Here is a 26,154-nt window from a genome sequence, read left to right as displayed (position 1 = left end):
CCAGAAATGTAGAGCTTGGAGGTGCAGAGAAAACCAATCCTGCTTTTTCTGTGCTATATTAAAAAGCACATAGATCCCATAGAAGCACTTCAGGTGTGTTTCTCATAAATTTACCAATAAGTTCCATTTTCTCACTGCAGGAAATGTAAAAGGTTGCATTATATGACCTACATGTTACACTTATATGAGTGTATCATCTAAAATCCCAACTTTCCCACGAGACTTAATTCAAGCTCAATTTACAAGGGAAAGAAGTTAGCATTAGCTAATGTTATAAAACGGATAGTTCAGGTCTTAGAAACCTGAAATGCTAAGGCATGTTGTGAATTTGATATACACGCCTATGACTGCCTCACACATTTTTGCTTCTACACCCAAATAGTGATTGTATGTCCAGCAGTTGTGAACATTAAGATGAACCCAAAGGACTTTTTGTTAAATATATTATGCAGTTATGTTATTTGTCATTTGTCATGAGCCCATTTCTGTATGCAAATGCATGGATAAATACAAAAATACATGTATGCAAGGCAGTATGGTGTCCAATGTCTTAAAATTTCCTCTACAAGGCTCCTGATGAGTCCCCATCAGAACACACTTTTGTGAAGGCAGTTACCCATGTTCCACTGCAATCCTGTGTCATTCCTTGCATAAACCACAAATAAACTCTTGTAGGTGTCAGTGTGTGTGAAGTAATGAGGCAGGCAGCTAACACAACTCCAAAACTAAATAGTTTGTTTACCTGTTGTTCGGTCATTTGCGTGACCATTTGTGCCCAGTTTAGATGCTCTTGTGTTCTGCGGTTCAAGTTATTCTCTTACCCACTTTAGCCACCCACCGAGCATCATGGCAAAATCAGTATTTTGTGTTTAAGCAGCAGAGACGTATACAGATGAAGGGATTTGAGGTGAAGTGTGTCCCAATTCTGCTCTACACTCTCCCAGGCCTTGACCGTTCACGCCCCTTTTACCTGTCATGCAACAACCTCATTAATCTGTACACTTCAGGAGTGGCTTAAGGTTTAGGGTGAGAATTAGGACAGGGCCTTGAGTTGAGTTTGGAGTGAATAAGTGTTAAAGGAGTGTTTTGCAAGAATTTTTGTGCTCCTGGGCTCCCCCTACAGTTGTGAAGTGTAATTCATGTTTACATCGTATAATTTAACGTCCAATCTCAGTCTGTGTCCCATCTCAGTCTGAAGAAACAGTACAGTTTGTCCTATGGTCTTTTATAGGCATGGAAGGTTATAAACAGCCGTGGGTAGTCTTTAAACAGATGGTCATCTTTGACTATAAATAGGTTGTCACTCCTATGACCCTCACATGCCTTTTTGACCTGTAATATTCATCCATATTATCAAGTAATAAGAACATAAATGAATGAAACAATTATTAATGAATATAAAGGCAAGGTTGTCTCCAACTACTCCCATCACAATACTGGAATACCATAACAATTGTGCCACAATAGCTCAGCAACAATCTATCACATCAACTGGCCTTGAATGCTCACACCCCTTTTACCTACCGTGCAACAATTTAATTAATGTGTACACTTCAGGAGTGGCTTAGGGCTTAGGGTGAGAATTAGGACAGAGGCTTGAGTTGAGTTTGGAGTGGATAAGTGTTAAAGAAGTGTTTTGCAAGAATTTGTATTTAGTGCTCCAGGACTCCTCCTACAGTTGTGGAGTGTAATTCATGTTTACACCACTGCAGTAAACAGAAATTGTGCTGAGCACCCCCTAATGTACATCTATACTTGTGCATTCGCTGACAAATGGATATGAAAGGACTTTCTACCATCGACTGATGCAGTAGACTAATATTATGAGATTTTCCACAAATATGACTCAAGTTCTAGCAAAAGGGTCTCCTGCAGCTTCACCAAAGTTACACAGTGCAGTAGCAGCGTTTCCGCCCGGAGTGTCAATGACGGAAGCTTTTAACCATGTATTAAATTATTAACTTTTTAAGCTTTCATGCTCTGAACTGTCTGATTTATCCAGAAAAGAGAAGCATTCATTGCAGCACTAATAACAGGTACAGAAAGTCATATCAGACTGGGTAAGAGAAAGTGAAAGTGACTAAAAACAGGAAGTTCAGATGAAAGAGCAATCTTCTTCACACTAAGTTCTTTACAAAGCTTCTTCACAGAAGCTCACAGTAAGAGCTGTACACTTTCTTATTGCTGTCTTATTTGAGTGTGTAAAATGCAACAGTTAGGTGTGTGTGTGTTAAACGTGTGAGCGGAGTGATGTGATGTTCTTCTGAAATGTGTTCAACATGAGAAGGAAGGAAATGGATGGATTTTCAACAAACCAACAACAAAGAGAAGGCAGAAGTAGGAGCACTGATGAACCTGGTGACTGTAAGTTAACACAGATTATCCACACATTACTGAAGTATCTCTCTTCAAGTCAGGGTAGCAATCCACACTGTGTGCACTTATATTACATTGGCAGCCAAAGAGACCCTGAGTTTACACGTTATTGTGTAATTTATTGAGGCCCACCTACCTTATAGGTCCACTAGGTGTTTAATTACACACTGTAGGCTGTTGTATTTCTTCTGCCCTAGTCATCACTGGTCAATTTCTGACCATAGAATCAATGTTGATCATATATTATTTGAGTGGTGGACCATTCTCAGCACTGTCTCTCAAAACCCCTCTCTTGGAGCTCCACCTTGCTGGTGAACATTTGGATGCACCAGCCATCAGATTCTGACCACAGAGCTGAATTTGGCTGCATTTTATTTCATGACTCTTAGTCAGTGGTGGACTTATGGTCCTATGGATCCAACAACTGTGGACAGTGTGTGGGCAGCAGTAGAGAACACTTGGATAGCTTAATACAAGTTCTGAGTTTAGGACAAGACGGTGTGAGGAGCTCAAAATCATCCTTCATATTTGATGTTGCTGATCACTGATCCTGCCCATCAGTGAAAAATGAGTGTAAAAACATGGTTGTCTCCAACTACTCCAATCATATTACTGGAATACCATAGCAACTGTGCATTGATCTGTTATATCACATCCACTGCTTAACAACAGCATAGCAACAACCAAGCAACCCCATAGGATGGAAAGAATATCAGACTAAAATATGTGCACCTTTACCTTTTAGACCAGTGCTTAGCAACCCCATAAGATGGAAACAATACCAGACCAGTGCTTAGCAACAGCATAGCAACCACATGGAACAGCATAGCAACTATCTAATATTTTATGAATATCACATTCTGTATCATCACAGCTTTCAAATAAATATTTGCCAAGATAAAATGTAAACTAACGCAAGTTCATTCAGGCGGTGTTTTACACATTTTATTTCAAAATAAACATTTCAATTCATGTCAAAATATAATCTACACTGAAGTTGAAAGTTTTAGAAAAATGTTTTGTGATCCAGCGGAAAAAGGCGCTGTCACAATGACCAGAGGATTGTTAGTTTGAATCCAGGTCATGCTGCTAGCCATCGGCAGCCAGAGCCTGAGAGAGCACAATTGGCCTGGCACTTTCCAGGGTGGGCAGATGGAACTTTCTCCCCACATCACTCCAGTGCAATGCTGGCCGGCACTGGTGTCTGCTGGCCAATGCATCAAAGCCAGGTACATAGCACTTTCCTCTGAGCGCATTGATTGCCGGGTGACATCACATCTTTGGCAGGTTGGAAAAAGAGTTGATGGATGGCTGTGCATGTGTCAAAGGAGGTATGTCAGTCTTCACGCTCCCAGTGTCGGAAGCGCTGCATGTGATAGAATATGTATGGGTTTGGTAACTGGCAATCCAAATTGGGAAGAAAAAGGGTAAAAATCAGAGCGCAGATGGTTTCAGTTAGGGAGATGAGAATTGATCAAAAATGCTTTATGTTTATGGAACGTCACAAAAAAAGGTGGCACTCCTATCAAAGAAATGAACTGTGGCTATGTCACGTTTGCCCAGCACCACCTGGATGCTTTAGCACAAATGTACAATTCTAAGTTTGGAATCATCACAACTTCTTCTTTACTGGGCAGCTTGTGTTCATTTAGGAACCAATGAACTGAATATATGCAACAAGACAATTACTCAAAGCAAGTATATAAAGAACGGTTGAAAAAGATGACGGCCAAATCCTGATCCTGATCTAAATCTTACTGAGATGCATGACCTAAAATGGACTGCATGCAAGGCCTCCCAAAAATACTGATGAACTGAAACACATCTGCAGGAACAACCTGATGCAAATCTTATTTGCAGCTACTGGAATCAGTTGGTGGACGTTTTGTTACGGTGTGGGGTTTGGACTCAAGTGCAGTCAGAATTTGTTTTATTATGATGAAATGATAATCTTATGGTGTGTGCTTAGTGACTGTTGGGCTTGAACTACCAACCCTGGTAATGGGAGCCCAGTGTATTTTCACTGTGCCACCACAGCTGTGAGGGGTGGCAGTATAAACACTGATCATAAGCAACACAAAAAGGCGGGAAAACAAACAAAGGAAAACCAGGAATGATGTTAACTCAAACTAAAGACAACACGAATGCTTTTCTCTTTTGTCTGTTAACAACAAACTTTTCTCTTCACTTTTCTCTTTTCTGTTCACAGCTTGAACTTCTCTTTTTTCTTTTCTCTTTTCAACATAAACCCACTCTTACCGTTCGCCCCTCTACAAAGGTGCGACGGGGAAGTGTGTTTGGCTGGGTGTATTTATACCATGCCACACGGGTGGGTCTTGTCAGCATTGATTATCGCTGGGAATTCTGGGGCTTGGAGTTCTTTGCTCCAACCCCACCAGCTTTCCTACTTTGCTGTACCCCTGCTGGCAGCCGGCGGTACATGCTGCCTGCTCACACGTTTCTGCTGCTAAAGGAGGATCTACAAGTCCTTAAATTTAACGTTTCACTTACTTTTTTACTCATTGTGTTTATTGTGCTCCACAAAAGACATGCTATGTGTGTGTTATTAGTTTAGTTAGACAACGACCCAACCACATTTTATTAGTAAATTATGCAGAAATACAGGTCATTCCAAATAGGGTCCACTGCATTTCCAAACCATCTGCACTTAAAACAAACAAAAATAGCCCCACATATGTATCTAGAATAAAGCAGTATAGCATACAGTATAGCAAACGTCCACAAATACTACCTATAAAGTAATCTTATATATGTTTAATATTCAATATTTAAAAAATTACAATGCACATGTCTTCAATTTTCCCAGCTCCTACCAAAATACATTTTAAAGGCAATAAATAAACAAATAATGCACACACTCCACATAGTGGACAATTACATACTGGACTACTGGTATTCTACTCTAATATCTGACCACAGGGTCACTGTTGCCCAAATGTTATTTGGGTGGCAGACCATTCTCAGCACAGCGACACTCAGACACTGCCATGATAGTGTTCATCGTAATGTGAATGGTGGTAACATGAGAGCTAGGTAGAGAGCAGGTCCATCACCCAATAAAACATCATCTGGACAAGAGCAGCTCTAAGGATTCATCACTTTAATATAAGAGCAGTTCACTTGCTAAGATTTTGTTTTTTGCAGTGTGTTCATCATCTGATGAGGAATTCACAGAGAGACCAGGACTGCAGGTCAACACAACACTGAGAGAGCAGGTGGAGCATTTCAGGAACAAAAGTGGTCTTGATAAACATGAGGTTCTCTGTGAAGACTGTACTGGAGTGAAGCAGAAAGCCCTGAAATCCTGTCTGGATTGTGTTGCGTCTTTGTGTAAATCTCATTTAGAGCCTCATTATAATGTTCCACGACTTAAGAAACACAAGTTAATAAACCCCGTGGAGAACCTGGAGGACTACATCTGCCAGAAGCACGAGAAACCGCTGGAGCTGTTCTGTAGAGATGACCAGAGATGTGTGTGTCGGTTCTGCACCAAAGAAGACCACAGGACTCACAACACTGTTCCTATAGAGGAGGTGAGTGAACTGAAAAGAATAGCTTAATAGACCTTAAAGAAACACTGATACAAGGTAACGTTTTAAACTAAGTTTCCCTCTCTGCTCACACACACACACACACACACACACACACACAGCTGGGCAAGACACAGACAGAGGTGCAGCAGATGATCCAAGACAGACAGGAGAAGATCAGAGAGATCAGACACTCAGCAGAGCTCAGAAAAGTAGGTGAAGCATCATCTGTGTTCTAGTCATTTCAGTCTGCAGGTTTGATTTTGTAGAATGGATCAAACTGACATTAATAATATGCTCATCGTTCACTGTGATTTGATTGAAGTGAAAAGTTGTTCTTCCATCAGAGAAACACAGAGAAGGAGATTTCAGACAGTGTTGAGGTCTTCACTGCTCTGATGCGCTCCATTGAGAGAAGCCAGGCTGAGCTGCTTGAGGTGATGGAGGAGAAGCAGAAAGCAGCAGAGAGGCAGGCTGAAGACCTCATTAAAGATCTGGAGCAGGAAATCACTGAGCTACAGAGGAGAGACACTGAGCTGGAGCAGCTCTCATACACAGAGGACCACCTCCACCTCCTACAGGTCAGTGTTGCTTAATGTCAATGTCATTTTTACAACTGTTGTTGTCACAAAGCAGCTTTACATTATTAGTAAAAGAAATAACATAAGAAGACATTAAAATCCAAGACGTGAAGTGAGCAAGCCAATGGCGACAGTGGCGAGGAAAAAGTCAATCAGAGCTGGAGGAAGAAACCTTGAGGAACCAAGACTCACAAGGGGGACCGGATCCATCCTCCTCTAGTCAGAATTATTTATAAATTATTAATAAAAGTCACCAAACCATCTATACTGTTGAACTGCTCTGATCATAATTATAATATTGTCAGCCCCTCGGTATCGCGCCCTTCCCTGGGGCGATTCCAAGCTGCCGCCCACAGGCCCAAATAAGGACTTCCTCCTTGTTTGTGTTCATGTTTGGTTCATGGTGTCAATTCAGTGTCTTGTTTCATGTTCATGTGTTTCACCTGAGGCTGGGGGTACTCGACGCTTAGTTCGAGGACGAGAATTCTGTCATGGCGAGTTAGGCCAGACACAAAGGGACGAACAGAGAGGAGAGATGGATTTTAAACAAGTTGTTTATTAACAAAACACAAAATAAGGCAACAGAAGCAGCAGCTACACGGCATAAACGTGAACAAGAGGGCGAACAAGAGGGCGAAAACAAACACACCTGAGACTGGGGGTATAGCTGGGGGACCAGCTACTTGGCAAGAACGACTAGGCCCACCCAACCTGGCACTGCTGCGTGAGCGTGGGTCGCCTGGCTGGAACCAGAGTCGTGGGTATATCTTGGCTGAGAGCGAGCCTCACTGAGTCCTTGAATGGCCAGGTGGCCTGCTCGCGAACGAGGACGTAGATCAGAAGCTGGCCTTAACACACTGTGAGCAGTAACGGGAACCCCTCGGGCTGCCTCAAGGCTCAAGCATGCAATTCTTGGCCTCAAACTAAGTGTCGAGGCTCCTTAAGTACCCCCAGCCTCAGGTGAAACACCGATACCGAGGGGCTGACAAATATGATAATCATGGTGTAGTATAACGTAATATAGTCATGGCAGTGATGGTCAGAGTAATGCGAGTAATGATGGCTAATAGTGGGAATATTAATAGTGGCAGATATCAGCACTTCATTGGCTCCCAGTTAAATTCTGTATTGAATACAAAATTCTTCTATTAACATACAAAGTCCTACATGGCCGTGCTCCTGAGTAGCTGTGAGATCTTATTACATAATATGAACCATCAAGACTCCTTAGATCTCAGGGTGCTGCTTCTTACTCGTTCCCAAAATTCAGAAAACCTCAGCAGGGGGAAGAGCCTTTTCTTATAAAGCCCCCCAACTCTGGAATAACCTTCCAGATAATGTTCAGGACTCAGACACAGTCTCAATCTTTAAATCTAAACTAAAAATTCATCTGTTTAGTTTAGCTTTTGGTAATTAATGTTTCCCCTTAGATAAAAGTTGCAGGTCCAGGGGTTCGCAGACACAGGGAATTGTAGTATACTGAGAAGCTGGAGCTGTCGTCTCGCTGCTTGCATGCGAACAGTCAGGTTTGTGGACGGTGGAGCAGATGGATGCCAGTGTTTCAGAGTGCTCCCGTGTCTGTGTTACCTTCTGGCTCTCTCCTTTTAATTAGGCTGTTTAGTTCAATTACTGCATTACAGTAATCTAGCCTTGAGGTAATAAAAGCGTGCACTAGCTTTTCTGCCACCTGTAGAGATAAGGAGTTTCTTAGTTTGGAGATGTTCCTAAGATGCATAAAGGCTGTCCAGCTAATATTAGCTATATGTTGCTCAAATGATAGATCTGAATCAAATATGACTTTTTAATAAGATTTTTAGCTGCTAGACCAGGAATAATGGAAGCATCAGCCAAGTCTAACATTAAGTCAGATTTTTATTTATATATATAACGAATATATTCGTTATATATATTAAGTCAGTTTATTTCTAGTGTCTTTTGGATCTAAAAGGAGAACCTCAGTTTTGTTACTGTTAAGAAGAAGGAAGTTATGTGACATTCAGAGTTTTATATCCTTTACACAGTCCTCCATTTTCTTTAATTTAAATTTATGGTCAGGTTTGGCTGATATATAGAGCTGTGTGTCATCTGCATAACAATGGAAATTAACGTCATGTCTGCTTACAACTGAGCCCAGTGGTAACATGTATAATGTAAATAATAGCGGCCCTAGAATAGAGCCTTGTGGAACTCCATTTCTTACTTTTGTGCCAAAGGCAATGCAGCACATCACACTACAACACTGCCCATGCTGAGGAATCTCTCCTCTCTCCTGCTGGACTGTAGATTTACCCCTCCCTGTGCAGCCCCCCACACACCAGCACCTGGAATGACCTCAGTATTGACCCTTATCTGAGTGCAGAGACTTTGAGGAAAGCTCTCTCTCAGATTCAGAAGACACTGGATGAGAAGATCAGAGAATCAGGTGAGGAACTTTCCTATTCAGCATGTTCTCCAGACAGAAATCTGTAGCAGAAAGAATATTATTTAAAAAAATGCTGGATGAAAATGAAATGATTCATGAAGATCTGTTGTGTTTCTTCATTCTGAAGCTTTATTTGAGTCTAAGATTAGCTTTGAATCAACTGTTTAAAATCTAATGAATATTCTTCTTTATTGTAATTAGTCTCAACAGAACTGAAGAGGATTCAGCAGTATGCAGGTACAGTGGGATTTCTGATTGGTCTCTGTCTTTATTATTTTAGGAGCTTTTCTATTGTATTCTTTTAAACTCATCATCACACCACTGCAACCCACACTTTATAAAGTACTATTACTTTTAATTCACCTCAAATAGATTTTATTCTACACTCCCTTTTTAAAGTTTACTCAGTGTGATCCACTGGATGATGAATTCAGGTATTATCTGCAGACTCATATCACACACTGTGTGTTTCTCTCAGTGGATGTGACTCTGGATCCTGATACAGCTTCTCCATATCTCCTCCTGACTGATGATGGAAAAGAAGTGAGATGTGGAGACACTAAACAGAATCTTCCTGACAATCCAAAGAGATTTGATTTCTACATTGATGTTTTAGGAAAGGAGGGATTCACCTCAGGGAGATTTTACTATGAGGTGCAGGTGAAAGGGAAGACTGAGTGGGATTTAGGAGTGGCCAGAGAGTCCATTGAAAGGAAAGGGAAGATTACACTGAATCCACAGAATGGATTCTGGACTCTGATTCTGAGAAATGGGGATGAATATACAGCTTGTGCTGATTCTCCAGTCCTCCTCTCCCTGAGAGGGAAGCCCCAGAAGGTGGGGGTGTTTGTGGATTATGAGGAGGGTCTGGTCTCCTTTTATGATGTGGAGGCCAGGTCTCATATCTACTCTTTCTCTGGTCAGTTTTTCCTTGAGAAAGTCTATCCATTCTTCAGCCCCTGTCGTAATGATGGAGGTGAGAACTCATCTCCACTGATCATCTCACCCGTATCAAACTCCATATAAATATTCATCAGTTGCTGTAATGAGAGGAACAGGAAGGAACAGGTGGATGATTTCTGATGATACCCCCATGGAAACAGAAGTTCAGATATATGACATGCATTTTAAACCCTATGAAATTCTGGTAATCTCCAACATATATTTGTAACATAAACAGATAGGGATCGCCAGCAAGTTTCACAGCTTGTGAATAAAAACGCAGTTCCTTGCGGAGTGCTCTTTCAGAAATTGGTGGTAAAGGACCTGCGTTGACTTCTAAAAGCAATTCTTGCCTAAAAGTGAAGCAATTGCCATTTGCCAGCCATGAAACCCACCAGCGGTCCTTATCCATCTGCTTTTGTCTATGTTACAGGCTAAATTTAAGTACATTATATTGTGTGTAGCAGTCAGCATAAAGCAACACCTGCTCGAAAAATCACAGAGATTAAAATGATCAGATTAAAATGATCAGATAATCCTGCCTGTATTTTCCCTCTTTCTGATGAGACAGAAAAACACAGACATGCGTGAACCATAGTTTGTCTCCAAAGGCAAGTATCTGAGATCCTCTGGTAGATATAAAATGCTTTCCGAATCGAGAAACAAAAACAAAACCAATTTCTTCATGAAACTTCGCTTCACCCCAACCTGAAATAAGAGCCAGCATCTTTTTCACCATTTGGACCCAACTGTTATGAATGTGATCATGTGACCTTTAATCTCACTTGCTCTGTAGTAACTTTATGCAAGAGTTTTATCACTGTGAAGACATACAGGCAGGCCACCTAGTGTCTGAAAAGGTCCAGTGTTTCACTAGTAGAGGTAAAACATTCTGGTCACTGTGTAGATTAAACTAATACTCAATCACACACCATCCACAAACCTTCAGCCCAGAGCAGAGCTGTAGTCAGGAACAGACTAATGCAGGGCTAGAGAACAACAACAGAGCTGATAATAAAAGTGATGAAAATGTGTGTGTGTGTGTGTGTGTGTGTGTGTGTGTCGCAAAGTGAGCATTTATTTAAGCTGATCTGTTTGAATATGATCAACATTAATACATGCCATATTTGCGTGTGTTGTTGTGCATTAGAATGAGATGATTTGCCCTTTGTTGAAATAAAACCATTGAATTGATAATTGTTACACCGCTACTAAAACAGGAGCTACCTAAGACTGTGTGCAGTTATAGCAATGATAATCAATCACTGTATCAGTTGCCTGCATGTTTCACGAATTCCTACATGTTCTACTTCAGTAGTTATGCTTCCATCAATTTTCAACAAAAACGTGTGAAATATCTTACCCTATCAGCTCTTCCCATTTACGTAGAAATGCTGCAGCCCTTTCTGAATGGGAAATGGTTTTGTGTGCATTTACAAAATATTACAGACAATTCCCAATTTCACAGCCCAGAAACAAACTTTCTGAAGTGGTAAAAGTGGTTAAAAAAAGTCCTCCGGTTAGTGTTTCTCAACCCTAGTCCTGACAGACCTCTGCCTTGCTCATTTAATGACTTACAGCTGTAACGCACCTGATCCAGTGAATCAGTGCCCAGTTTCCAAAAAGCATCTCAGTGTTAGGATCATCTTAAGTGGTAGAGAGAGCTCTCAACTAAAATGTGTAAATATGTAAGTATGTGGAACAAATACATTTGGTGCTTATCAGTAAATATTGAGTTTTTTGAATATATTTTTATTATTTATACTATTTATCTGTCTCTCTCTCTCTCTCTCTCTCTCTCTATATATATATATATATATATATATATATATATATATATATCTAATTGATCTACTTTTTGTAACTGAGTGTCTTGGTATCCCTGAATTTTGAGCGACACTGAATTTCCCCACTGTGGGACTAATAAAGCATTATCTTATCTGAACATAATGGTTGCTCGGGTTTGTACAAATATCCTTTGTGCTCAAAGTTCATTACCAAACACTTTCTGACAAAGAGTAGTGAAAATGTCAATATCTGGACCAACACTGTGAAGCCTGTACTGCTGAGCTTCTTAAAGCCTAAGATAAATGTGGCCTTTTCTACTGTACGGACACAAAACACTGTCGACGAGGATGGGATTCGAACCCACGCGTGCAGAGCACAATGGATTAGCAGTCCATCGCCTTAACCACTCGGCCACCTCGTCTCATGTAGGGCGCTGAGAAACGGTCGGCCCTTTAAACGGTGGGCCGGTATTCATGGTTTTCATCCGTTGAAATTTGAGACAGTTTAACATTATTAAATCTTGTTGGATAAATTAACAACTTTGACGAGATCAAATGAACATAAACAGCGTTAATACTTGTTGTCTCAGCTGTGGTTCATGACAGATAGCTGGCGTTAGCGTCTTCCAGCTAACTGGCTAAAGCTAGTGCTAGCACATAAACATGCGCCGGTGCCGCGCAGGCGCAGTTCACGCAGTGGTCGTGATTTGGTCTAGTGTGATTTAAACTAGCTGGATGTTAAATGGACCTGGCGCTAAAACCCCAGTTGGAGATATGGACGTAAGTCTGAGATCAAGCAGTGTTGGAGAAATAAACGTTAGCAGCTCCTGCTGCTGCTGCAGATACACGGTGGGTTTTCGCGGAGCAGAAAGTCGGTAGGCTGCTATCTAGCTAGCTAACGGTACAGCGCTCAAGAGATGGTTCTTATTAGATAATTAGCCAGGCTGGAGATAAGCTTTCCCTTCACTGATATCCTCTAAAACAACCACGCTTTGGAATGCATTTCTCCAAAAAATGCTCCGTGTTTAAAGTGGTGCTGAGTGCCTTGCTCCTCGTGGCGCTGCTGCAGCTCATCTATCTGTCGTTTCTCTCCAAGCTTCACGGCAAGCAGCAGCGCTCCACCTATTCAGAACTGTTTGAGTCCAAGAAAAACCCACAGGGAGAAAAGAACTCCAAGAAGGAGCGATTGAGGTATTCCTTATCGAGTGGGGGTATTTTCGACAGCAGTGGTCAGTACCGCATATATAAGAACCTGATCAAAAGTGGGTTCTCGACCAGTCAGAAGCCAGGTGCTGACCCGAGGTCCCACCACCTCGCCTTGGCCACCCACACCACCATCAACAACCTCCATCACCTGGACACGCTGCTTGACCGCTGGCGCAATCCCCTTTCCATTGCCATATTTGCACATGGCCAGGATGTCCGATTTGCCACAGCCCTTGTCTATGCCCTCAGCCTCTTCTGCCCACAGGTCCAAGAGCTGGTGGACTTCCACCTGGTCTGCCACTCTGAGGAAACAGCCAGCTTTCCAGAGCAAGACCGGGAACACTTTGCTGGCCTTGAGGAGCAAGGCTGTCCTGGTGTGTTTGCGAAGCTTGAGTCTTATAGGGACAAGTACAAAAACTATGTCATGGGAAGCAACGTCTCCTACCCCAACAACCTCCTCCGCAACGTGGCGCGAACCGGCACTGATGCTGCCTATGTCCTGGTCATCGACATTGACATGGTGCCCAGTGCTGCCCTTCACCATCAGTTTGTGACGATGCTGATGAGGCACGAGCCGGCCCAGGATGAGGTCCTGGTCCTGCCCGCTTTTGAAATCAGGCACACACGCAAAATGCCAGCTTCCAAGGCAGAATTGGTTCAGCTGTATCAGGTTGGGGAGGTGAGGCCCTTTTATGAGGAACTGTGCCCGCGGTGCCAGGCCCCTACTAACTACTCACGTTGGGTTAATCTGGCCACCAAGAGCTCCGGGCCTTTGGAGGTGGCCTACACACTCAACTGGGCTGACCCATGGGAGCCCTTCTACATTGGGGCCAAGACAGTGCCCCTGTATGATGAAAGCTTCAAGCAGTATGGCTTTAACCGCATCAGCCAGGTGAGTCCTCGTAACGTCAGATGGACCTACCAGGGATGCACGATGATCTCGGATGATTTCAGTGGCCAGATGTTTAGCTCTGAACCATGCTTCAGATATTTCAAGACCTTAGTAATTTCTAACCCTACATAAATAAACAATATTACTCTATGAAGCAGGATTTAATCAAAATGTATACACTACATGTCCAAATGTTTGTGGACACCCCTTCTAATGAATGCCTTCAGCTACTTTAGGTTGCACCCATTGCTGTTAAGAGATGTGCAGATGTGCATACACAGCTTGTTGAGTCCTTGTAGAGAACCACTGACCATAGAATAGGGCTTTCTGGGCTACAGGGGTATAAAGCCCCCCAGCATTGAGCTGTGGAGCAGTGGAAGAACTGTGTTCTCTGAAATGATGGCGCTCCACCCAGTACTTTTGGGATACATTGGGGATAAGGTGGTGTGGTCATCATCGAACATCCTGATCTCACTAACACATTTGTAAACAATGCAATGCAATCAGATTCTCTCAGCAGTGCTCCGAAAGCTAGTAGAAAGCCTTCTCTGGACATTAGAGACAGTTACTCCAACAAAAGCAGGATTAACTGTATTTTAAAATGATAAATTATAAAAATGTAATAAATAAAAGTGTTCAATTTTGGAAGAAACAGTGAATAAGCAGGAGTCTCATTACTTTTATCTAAGTACATTAAAAGTGATGGTTCACCTACTGCCACCTATGCCACTCATTGACAGGTGCCACTGTACATGAAGCTAATCAGTGTTATACACGTCTCTTCACGTCACATTCCAATGTTATGGGTGATCAGTGCATATGCTGTTCTTAAGAAAAACTGGACTTCAGTCTCCTGCATCCCTAGAATCTACAGTAACATCTGCTGAGACGGTCCCATTCTTGACTTCTGTGGACGGTTCACTTTAAAAGTTTCTCCCATAAACTCTCTGCAGTGTAGTGTTCTGACCATAGACTGCCACGCCTGCTAATAAACATTTTCAGAAGTCCTTGATTGGCCCAGGCAGATGCATTGGCATTGGTTGAAGATGGCAGTTGAATATGCATGAAGGTGGTTGGTGAACACTGCTATAAACACTACTATTCAAGCCTGGATCATGTTAATATTCTACATATTAGACTAAAAATATGTATTTTATCCAGGGATATGTAATATAATGTATCTACATATAATTATTTCTCATTATTATAAGTTATTATAACTTTCTTAATTTCATTACAAGTTTTTAAACCTTAATTTTATTAGAACTTCGTGCTCTGTGTTGTACAGCTTTCTTAGTAATTTAGAAGATTTGTACATTCTGGATTTAGTTTTTTCAGTTTTCTGCTAATTATTATTACTGTGGAGGATCTTGTAGAGGTAGAGGACTAGCAATTATTCTTTGTTAAACAATGTAGCAGTTAAATAATTGAAAATGGTGATTCCGATTATTGGGGCTGTAGTAATTACTTTCTAGACATCAGGTATGTTCTTTCATCCAGCCATTCAGTCTTCTGTTTTCTCCCCCCTTTTGTTCTGCAGGCCTGTGAGCTTCACATAGCGGGTTTCAGGTTCTCTGTGGTCAGCAACGCCTTTGTCGTGCACAGAGGCTTTAAGGTGCAGGGAGAGTTCCACAGCCGCAAGGATGAGGAGAACCGTAGGAACCGGGTGCTCTTCCGCAGCTTCAAGGAGGGCCTGAAAACCAAGTACCCCAACTCCCCTCGCCGCTGCTGATGCCTAAACACACCTAAGGACTGAGGGAGTATCTGCATCTGTCGTTCATTTGGGAAACTTAAAGGCACAACAAGTCTGGAGCTTTGGCTGATTTAGTTCATGGTGGTGAGTTTGGGATGTTTCTAGGTGATCTCAAGTGAAGTAAACTGGAAAATGTTTGGATGTCGTGCTGCATCGTTTGGACGTGTCACATATTATTGGCAAGCTGCTGACAAGAAGTGTGAAAATCTAACGTATTGTTTGTTAAACCATCAGAACATCTTGTTCTACTCTGGAGAACAGGGTCTTTATATCTACTCTGGACCCTGGAAGCGAAACGCAGTGCCTGGGATCTTGAAAGATGGGCAACCTTTGGTACCATTACACCATATAAAGAGTTCTCTGTCAGACATAAACATGAAATGAACGAACAAAGACCTGGATGTGAAAGAAAAACAAGTCTTTGATCTTAAACAATAATCTTCTAAAATATTCACAGCATTCTTTTTAAGTTGATACAGTTTCGCTGCTCTATTTATCTGTTCTTACTCATATCTAGGCCATATCTAAATTCATCTCAGATAAGACATTTTGCAGAATAATTCAGATTATTCAAAAAACACTGATGCTGATGTTATAATTCATATTAAATTTATTGTCACGGTCACCCAAAAACCTTGTATCTCCAAATCGCCAACTATCACTTGCAATGGAAAAAGATTTGATTGCAGGTCATTTCAGACCATTTCTTTTAGTCTGTTCATCATGATATTTCAACACAATGTAAAGAACTTCCAGATTCAGCTTTAAAAAAGGAAAAAAAAATTAAAAAGTGAAAAATGCTTTTGTGATTTTGTGTGGCAGCAACAATATATTGCATGCAGCAAAATAAGGGTGTTTTAACTTGAGTTAAGTAACCAGACTGCCTTAAAAGGTTCTGTTTTCTGAAAGCCAGACACTGATTCTTGTTTTGTTCTGTATTAGAGGCAGCCAGGTTTTTGCTCAGATCAGATATCTGGCTTAACTTAACCTGTATCTGTCTGTAATGGCAACAGACCTGTCCCTGAAACGGCACGCATGCACACCTTAATATGTTTTTATGTGCAGACTTATCACAGCTGTTCCTCTCCTCCATTGTTTCACCATGCCGCCGGTGCTGACTGTTGACAACAGCACTAAGTGAATGCGTACAGACAAAAAGACGCATGAAATCCTATCTGACTGTTAACGATGCTGCTTGCCCACAAATCGGATAAATATGCGATCTAGGACCACGTATAAAAGTATCTAAAATCTGAAAAGATTGAATTTGACATCTTCACACAGCCCTGAAAAAAATAATCAGATCTGTGTTACATTAAGCCAAAAAAAACGAGTCACTTAAACTGGTAATGTGAACGCACAGGTTATTAACTAGGGATGCACCAGTGGGGAAATCCTGGACTTGCCTTTATATGTTTGGGATAAACTGGGACTAAATACACCTGGATTAGCATCATGTAAAATGTATACCTTAAAAAAAGGGCAAAAAGTTGAACTGATGAACCAATGTATAATTTTGTCGCTGTCTTTGAAACCCTGTATTTCCAAAAGGTAATTTTACAGGACAAGAAAAACGATTTCTTATTGGTCTCTTTATCATGAAATTAGCTACAGTTTAAAGAAATACTTGCAAATTATGTCAAAAAAGTGAAAAACGACAAAAATGGAAAAATGTAGGACAGCGAAAATATATTTGTACAGCCTTACAAATACATTATAACAAATAAAATAGATATTTTAGTGCGGTAGCTCAGTGTTCCCTGAACATACTGCTCTTCCCGAAAGCAGTGAGCACATTAGTGTTAAATATGGGTTTGAATCTATCTAATGCCGATTTAAATATTTTAGAAACAGTTATCTGCTGAAGCCGGTCATAATACCTCCATGGTTTTGACAGTAACTGGACATGGTGATAAACTAGCTAACACTAAACTAGCTACTACTGAGCAGACTTTACCCACACGTTATTTGTGAGCACTAGGACGACTGTCAGCTTGTGAGCAACTGAATGTGACCTCAATTACTCTCTTCCCAAAGTCGGTTTACATTTTTCTAAATCTTATTGCTGTTGGTAGGAATCTCAGAGGGGAGATGTGTGCTTAAAAAAAACAGAGAAAGTGGAGAGGAGGAGCAGATGGAATCATAACAGCTGGAGTTTAGTGATTGAATCATTTGCAGTACCTCAGCTACACTGCACCAATGACTGGCTCAGAAAAGAAGAGTGATTGATCAGGAGCATAGATCCCCTCTTGAAGAGAATGATGGGTTATATACGGTAGGAAGATGCTGTTGGTAATGTTGTACTTTTAAAGAAATGGATGTGTGGAAACTGTGTAATAGGTGTCTGTAGTTTGGCTTGTATTCTGGAAAGAACAGTTATTGTGTGAAAGTACAGAACTTAAGTTATGATTACTGTCTCTGAATGCCGAGTTTTACTTTCGTGATGAATCCTTGAAACCGGGGCATTGAAACCTTTTTTTGTTACTCGAAATGTACTTTATATTAAAATGTGTGGGGGAACATTACACTGATACTGACCTGAGATCAGTCAATGTTAAAAGAAGCTGTTGTTGGATTTGACACTTTTTTTTTTCTTTCTCCTTTTTCAGACTATTTTGTTATAAAAGTCCTTTGTTGTAGAGATGATGAAGACTCAGCATGACTATCAGTTTTGTGCTTTGCGTCAGAGTAATGTATGTTTTTGTTATTTCTTCTGCAGATGCAGTATTTTCTGTTCATGTACTGGCTGATGCGTGTAAGTTTGTGTGAATATTATTTTGTAACAAAAAAAAACCAACAACAATGCTATCACTGTCCTGTGAACACGACAACTGTACAGAAAACACAATGACAAATGTTGAAGGTTCAACACCACTGTATAAGAAAAGCAGGGAGTGGCAAATGGAAGCTGCTGTATCAGGGTGCTCTCCCTGCATGTTTGTCACTGTGCCTTTCTTTCCATTTGTAGCACTTTTAAAACACCTTTGAAATGAGTTGGTCAGGTGAGCTTTTATTTAAACCGATTATCAAACTGACAATAATATATTTGTAAGTATCTCAGCATTTAGGCAATGTTTTAATCTTACTGTTGAGTTAAATTTGTTTTTTTATGTTTTTAAAATAATCCGGATGTTTTATTACGCACTGAGTGAATAAAAGTGTACAAATATTGTTTGAGAGTGTGCATGTTCTTCTTCCATTGGTAGAAATCACAAAGAGCTGTGTGGAGAAATTTTGAAGCTTTGTTCTTCAAATTAGCTCACAAGATTCCAACTACTTTCTTTGCCATCCTAATTTTTTACTGTAATTATGTTTATATATATATCAGTTCTAGTGTGATCTTATTAAGAGATGATGAAGAGATGAGTTTTGAGTAATGAATATGCCTGGGTGCAAAAAACTTCCACACAGTGTGTATATACATAGCTATCCACACCTTCAATGGTAGTCTTCAGGCCATTCTAGCTTTATTTACCTGTGTTTCCCCACCCAAAGTAGTTCAAGCACAAATTTACTCAACTGCGGTAGAAACTGATTCTGAAACTGAAATTGCACCTCCACACTCACACAAATGCAGAACAGGCACAGAATCAAAAGAAGCTCAGCTCAGTGTTTTTCCTGCTTCCAATACAACTGACTGAACTAAGTGGAGTTATGACATAATTCAATTTTGCGAGATGGACCACTCCCCTCCTCCTCCTCCTCAGCCCTATATAAACCCTCCATTCATAAAATACATTTTTGGAGTGATGCTGTAAATAACGCATTCTTGGTTCCGCAAAGCTGTAATTAGTGCTTGTTAATGAGTTGAGTCAGGTGTGCTGGGAGCAAGGAAAACACTGTGGCCGTGTCTAAAACTGTGCTCTGTTCACTACTTAGTGCACTTATTTGGAGTTCAGCCCTTCTGTAGTGGGGTCTGAAATTGTAGTGCTGAATTTTCAGTGCATTGTAACAATCCCACAATGCACCATATCATAGTGTACAAACGATGCACGCTAAACAGACATGGAATATTCATAATCCATCTTGTTGGTTGGTTTATAGATTTGTGTGCAGCTGTAATAGTTCTCTATATAGTGATCTAGATTTTCACATGCAGGAGATGTGAATTGGGCACAGTTCCAGACACAGTTTAGGATGTGTGGGCCTCCGGGACCAAGGTTGGGGACCACTTCTCTAAAGAACCTTTTTTTGCACACTAGGAAGTAAAAAAAAACATTATATAAAATAAATATTAATAAAAACCTCTGGATTTCTTTAAGGATTTCTTTTCAGACATATGATTTTAAACCTTAAATAATTAAATAATTGGGATTGAGGGGGGCTAAATACATACATAGGGATTCCAGCTGCTACCATCCACAGTTATTAACTGCCTAGCACTGCCCTCCCTGATAATGTGAAAAATCTGATCCCTCACACTAATAACCTACTCAACATTTCCCAAATATATAATACTTCTCATAATAAAGCCTATAACATATAAAATATGAATGCAATTGAGCTTTTTATGATAATGAGAAAGGATTGCATTAGACAGAAAGATATATGAGGGAAGAAGAGAAAAACTGAGTGAAATAAATAATATGAATGCTTATTGATTAAATATTAAATGAAATATCAGACAACAAAAAGGTAACGGCCAAATCCTTTAAATGTAGTAAAACAGTCAACCACTAAGGGGCGCTATATACATATATACAAGGGATTTCTGCTGCTACCATCTACAGTCCTCACTTACATCCTGTTGGCACTCAACTGCCTAACACTGCCCTCCCTGATGATGTGAAAACAAAGGAGACTGTATTTCTGAGCCTTTACACAAACAACCCACTCAACATTCCCCTTATTAAAAAGGTGTCTTCACCCACACAGCCTGACTAAATGCACCCTGTGATGCGTTCTCTCACACACTGGTGCTCTAAACACTTTCCTAAACAAATGACCACTGACACCTGTGTCACATATCCCATTAGCAGCTCTTATTGGCTGAGAAATCTGAGTGACAGCCAGAATATATGCCAGTGGACTGCAGGAGGACACAGTAGACAGCAGTAGACAGATAGGGGGCAGCATGGTGAGCCGCAGCGTACTGACTAATCTCTTTAGTGCAGGTTACTGTTGCACTGTACTGTCTCAGGTGTGTTTACACTCGACCTTCAGTCAAATACGTCAGTGCCACGCTCTCACAGTACAATCTCACCACTTCAGTGCTACATTCATCTAAAGAATAAGCTACTCAACATTTCCCTTATATATAACTTCTCATAATAAAGACAGATAATATATAATATGAATGCTTATTGATTAAATATTAAATGGAATATCATACACAACAACAAAAAATACTATACAAAAGACTACACAGGTGAATAATGTTGATTATCTAGTTACAGCAGCACCTGTCAAAGGATACATTAGGCAGCCAGGGAACAGCCAGTTCCTAAAGTTGATGCAAAGTTTGAAGCAGAGAAAATGGCCCAAGTGTAAGATGTCTAAGGAGAGCCACTCTAACAGGAACCAAACCATGATGACTAGACGATAGGGTGTCATAGGGTGTTCCTGGTATGCAGTGGCCTAAGAAAATGTGGTCCATGCTTATGGAGGCCCCTTCTTGCAACCTACAGGACTTAAAGGATCTGCTGGTAAGATGCCAGATGTCACAGAACACCTTCAGAGGTTTTGTGGTGTCTATGTCTTGACGAGTCAGATCTGTTTTGGTGGCTTGAGGAGGACCTACATGATATTAGGCAGGGGGTTTTAATGGCATTTCGGCACCAATAAGAATCCTTGGACAAGACTCCTAACACTACAACCACCTACCAGTGTAACACAGTTCAAATACCAGCTATTCTGGGTAAGAGCATCAGCCAAACACCCTAATTGTGTCTAAATGATATGAGCAGATAAATACTGTGGTTTTGCAAATAATCTACTGCTCAAGATTTAGTTCCAGCTGGGGGTCCTGGGGGCAAATACATTTGCAAATCAAAATAATATCAGATTAAATTGTATTATATAAACATTATACAAATAATAGAATAATACATTTATAATAAGTTGTATGATTAACAAGGGATGGCTGAAAAGGAGGAGGAGACTGAGAAATAAAGGAGGAGTGTATGATCTGATAGAGCTGGCCTTCATTTGGCTGCTGGGTGTCAGCTGGACACGTGTGTGTGGAGGCACCTGGTTTTGTGGTGATTAGCCCACTCTGATTAGATCTGCTTTAACGAGGCTGGCAGCATCCGCACACAGCAGCACGCAACGGCAAGCAAACACACTTCAGTTTACTTAAAGTGATAGCGTGATAGCGTGGCGACTTAGCCCAGTTCTTCAGCACCAGTCTGGTGTCTGAAACTGGCGTCTTTTGCTTTACACAGTAGCCAAAAGACTGATGAGGCTAATAGCTAACAGGCAATAGAGGCTAGAGATAACACTGCAACTCCACACAGTTTGAGGCAAGTTTGTGCAGATTTAGGCGTCTAGTTTTCCCAGTGCTAACTGGTGCTCCTCAGCCTCATAGCTCCAGTGCAAAACACCCAGACACCAAACATGTGCTGGCACAATGGTCAAGTCATTCTGTCAGTCTATCTGTTTATTTGTCTGTATGTCTGTCTATCTGTCTGTCTGTCTGTATCTCTGAATCTATCTGTCTGTCTGTCTGTTTATCTATCTGTCTGCCTCGCTGTCCATCTGTCTATGTAGCTGTCTATCTGCCTCGCTGTCTATATCTCTGTCTGTCTATCTATCTATGTCTGTCTATTTATCTTGCTGTCTGTCTATCTATCTATCTATCTATCTATCTATCTATCTGTCTATCTATTTATCTATCTGTCTGTCTGTCTGTCTGTCTATCTATTTATCTATCTGTCTATCTATCTGTCTGTCTACCATTCTATCGTTCTGTCTGTCTTTCTATCGATCCATCTATCCAGCTAGCCGTCTCAGTCATTAAGCCTGCATTACGCTTTGTGTCTTCACCAACTCACTTCTTTCTGTCTTCATCTATCCCCTCTCTCTCTCTCTCTCCTCACGCCCTCCCCTTTAGGTCCAGGACCAGAAGGTGTGTGTTGTGCAGGGTTGGATGGAGGGGGTTAGGGGGGCTGGTGTGGATAAGGAGCCTTATTAAGCAGGTTTGGTGAGGCAAAGTGGGGTTTATCCTGGCAGCTTTGGGGAGCAAGGCTTATTTGGGTCACAGAGCTTTACGACACAAGCAATTAGCAGCGGCCTCCCTCTGGATGCTAGCGGGAGGCAGCCAGCCTTCAGATTAGCCGCCCTGAGTGCAGGGGAGGGGAGCCATGCCCTCGGATGGCGGTCTCGGCCGGCTGGGACCTTTTAAGCAGGTTTTGGGTTAGTTTCATGGTTCAGTGAACTGATCAATGGTTCTGCGAAACAATACATAACATCATGTGTAGACAAATACAGCACTTTCAGGTGTTACATCTGACCTCCTCATAAACAACAACGAGCGATCGGTTAATTACAGGGCCTAACATGGCCAGCAGCAGTTCCGTGAAATGGAAATCCTATTCGATCCAGGCTATTAACCAGATCTTTACAGTGACATGTTTAAAGTATTTGGATCTTCTCTGGCAGAACACACATTCCTTAAGGCATTCCAAAAGGCGTTCTACTAAACCTTGAAGCATTGCTTCCAGGATGTTGGATGATCACCAACCCACCTATCTTCAACTCCCCAACTCATCCCAAAAGTACTGGATGTAGCATCACCATCATTCCAGAGAACACAGTTTCACTGCTCCACAGCTCAATGCTGGGGGGCTTTTTTTTACCCTTCTAACACACATGGCTTTAGGCATGGTACCAATACATTCAGGTTTATCTGCTCCAGGGAGTCCTATTCTATTGGTGTGTGCACATTTGCACATCTGTGTCAGCAATGGGTGCAACTTAAAGTAGCTTAATGCATTCATTCGAAAGGGGTGTCCACAAATATTTGGACATATAGTGCGTATTGTGTGTGTAATGTGTGTACTGAGTATTGCTTTGAATGTAGTTCAGCCAATCACATTACAGAACTCAACTATCTGTTGTATAACACTAGCTTCGATGTAGCACAGATTTTCGGTTGATATGATATGGGCAGTGGTAGCTCAGCGGTTAGAGCGCCGGGTTATCGATAACAGGGTTGTGGGGGTCGATTCCCGGGCTCGGCAAGCTGCCACCGTTGGGCCCTTGAGCAAGGCCCTTTACCCTTTCTGGGTGTGTGTGTCTGCCCCTAACACATGTGTGTGTGTGTGAGTGTGTGTTCACTACCAGATGGGTTAAATGCGGAGGACACATTTCGCTGTACAGTGTACACTGTACAGTGACAAATACGTGCACCTTTACCTTTTATTGCCTAGATTCACTGCTGTGGAATCAGTCCTCCTTCTCGACAGAGCTTACTCACAGCTACATGGTGTGTGATCGTAAAACGAGACGAGGTTTCAAGCAGGGATTTGTGTTTGTTTGCTAAATGGCTCCCTAGTGTATGACTAATTGATTGTAACACAACCACAGCATGAGCCATGCTGACCAGATCAAGCTTTTACCATAATCCACTAGTAAACAGGTCAAGTAGGCCTCTGCCTCACCTGAACCTTTAACGAAGCTACAGAGTGGTCTTCTATTAACGAATCTAATGTACCTCAGATAGAAAGTCCTGCTTTAATATCAAAAAAGTGTTGTTGTCTGATGTTGACGTCATCAGACTGAGTCTTAACAGGAGCCTCAACAGAAACCACTGCATTCAATGCCCAAGTAGAACTCATCTGTAACCTGGTAGTGAGGCTATTCCAGTCTTTGGTACACGACTATGGTAATGTGTTTGTAACAGAAAACGACCAGTCGGCTGTTGAGGGGCTTCAGGTTGTGACACATTACTGTCAAAGGAAGCATTATTGATTAGTTCAGGCAACTAATAAAACTGATAAGACAGCAAACATACTTTATTTATTACTGTTCAGTGTACTTACAGCTTCACCTAGCCTAGCCTAAAATTTATTTATATATAATAAATGTTTTGTTTTCTAAGTTTTAGAGTTATATATAAAAGTTATATATATTTGTAATTATTCCATCTATGCTTGGTGTATTTGGCCTGGCGTCAGCTTTTGCGTCGCTAGTAGGCTGAATGTATGTCAATTTTGGGGATGTAAATTTTTGGCATCACAGACTATGAACAGCTGAGAGACATTAGTATGGAACTATGAGGTGGTGATGCATTCATTTTTAAACACTGTTTTAAAAAAATAATTAACATTAAATGAAAAATCTACAATAATGTGTGAAAAGTTTGTAAGATATTGAGCTTTGCTGTCGCCGGTCTCGCCTCTCTTCATCATGAGACTGGATAAGCTGCAGAACACGTCTGCTTCAGAAGCCTCTATGGTTCATGTTTAGAAACCTGTTGATCGGCTCTAATAGAGTATTTTATCAACCCCAATCTAAAGTTGACAACCCTTGCTGTATAGCATTAAATATGAAGTTACAATAAAGACAAGACCATTTATATCATTTGTGACATTTGTGACAAAGACGGAATTTGGCTTTAGCCTTTAACCCATCCGTTCACACCAGTGAAACACACACAGTGGACAGTGAGCACACGTGCCCAGAGAGGTGGGCAGCCATTGACAGGAACCATGTCATTAATAGCCAGGAGCTCCCACTGCCCAATAAACCACCACTGCCCAATAAACATATATCCCACATTTAAACAGTAGTAGTCAAACATTGAGGCTGGTAACATATATTGTGTTGACATTACATGAAATTCTGGTGTCTAGTTTTAACCATTTCATTCAACATGATGTTCTTCCCTGAATCCTCAGCAGGGTTGAACGTCCCTCTTTACATCTACATGTCCTTGAAACCACATGTATACAAGTTTCATAACATTTCCAAAACAAAGATGCCAATAGAAACTAGAAGAAGTGTTTTCGGGTCCCTAAAGACCTTTCAGTGAACAGTGGAGATGTTTGCAAATATGTAGAACCTCCATATAGGTTCTGCAACAATGGAAGGTTTTCTGTACTTCCAAGACGAGAAACATTCATAGGCCGCCCTCGTATGACAATATCTAACGAATCTGAAATCAGCGAGGTAGCAAAGATCCGACCACTCTCCACTTCACCTTCTCCTCTCAGTGGGAAGCTGCCAGACACAGTCAAAACATTCAGCATTATCTTGTGATCATTACACGCAATGGTGATGACACTGAGACATCTCCCTGGTTACTTATAGACTCAACCCTATTACTCTTTACTCTTCACCATCCGTCTTAGTTAATCAAGCCAGGGCTTAGAGGCCGCCCATGCCAGCTCGGGAGCGGATTACCTGTCTGTGCTGGAACCGGGGAATCGGAGCTGCAGCGAGCGGAGGCACGCATATCACTGGGCCAGTAAGACGTGTGGGCTTGGACGGCCTAACAGCCTGTGGTTTAAACCCATCCTACTAAGGTGCTACCCTCCGGGACAGCTCTAATGAGAGACGACAAATCGGGGAAAGAGAGAGAGAGAGAGAGAGAGAGAGAGAGAGAGAGAGAGAGAGAGGTTACTTTACCTCTCACTTTAAGTTGGTCTGCATTAAAATAATCCACACATCAATGACACTGTTTAGATTTGGTGTCACATGTAA

General features: G+C 41.4%; 2 protein-coding genes and 1 non-coding gene across 3 annotated transcripts; 2 read left to right on the top strand and 1 right to left on the bottom strand.

The window, feature by feature from the left end:
- Positions 1-2,111: 2,111 nt before the first annotated feature.
- Positions 2,112-10,400, top strand: LOC140562881 (E3 ubiquitin-protein ligase TRIM39-like). The gene is made up of 7 exons (XM_072688750.1): positions 2,112-2,364; positions 5,542-5,930; positions 6,050-6,139; positions 6,275-6,508; positions 8,792-8,930; positions 9,132-9,167; positions 9,409-10,400. Exons 1-7 carry the CDS (start codon positions 2,280-2,282, stop codon positions 9,954-9,956), a joined length of 1,521 nt encoding a protein of 506 aa, XP_072544851.1. The 5' UTR covers positions 2,112-2,279; the 3' UTR covers positions 9,957-10,400.
- A 1,599-nt stretch (positions 10,401-11,999) lies between these two features.
- trnas-gcu (transfer RNA serine (anticodon GCU)) lies at positions 12,000-12,081 on the bottom strand. The gene has a single exon. It is a non-coding gene; the product is annotated as a tRNA-Ser (tRNA).
- A 284-nt stretch (positions 12,082-12,365) lies between these two features.
- Positions 12,366-18,537, top strand: b4gat1 (beta-1,4-glucuronyltransferase 1). Its single transcript, XM_072688749.1, has 2 exons — positions 12,366-13,757; positions 15,298-18,537. Exons 1-2 carry the CDS (start codon positions 12,657-12,659, stop codon positions 15,487-15,489), a joined length of 1,293 nt encoding a protein of 430 aa, XP_072544850.1. The 5' UTR covers positions 12,366-12,656; the 3' UTR covers positions 15,490-18,537.
- Positions 18,538-26,154: the final 7,617 nt, after the last annotated feature.

This window comes from Salminus brasiliensis, chromosome 9 (genome assembly GCF_030463535.1).
Source record: "Salminus brasiliensis chromosome 9, fSalBra1.hap2, whole genome shotgun sequence".
NCBI lineage: Eukaryota > Metazoa > Chordata > Actinopteri > Characiformes > Bryconidae > Salminus > Salminus brasiliensis.
The sequence above is the reverse complement of the archived record's forward strand: the minus strand, read 5'-3'. Positions and strand labels throughout refer to the sequence as shown.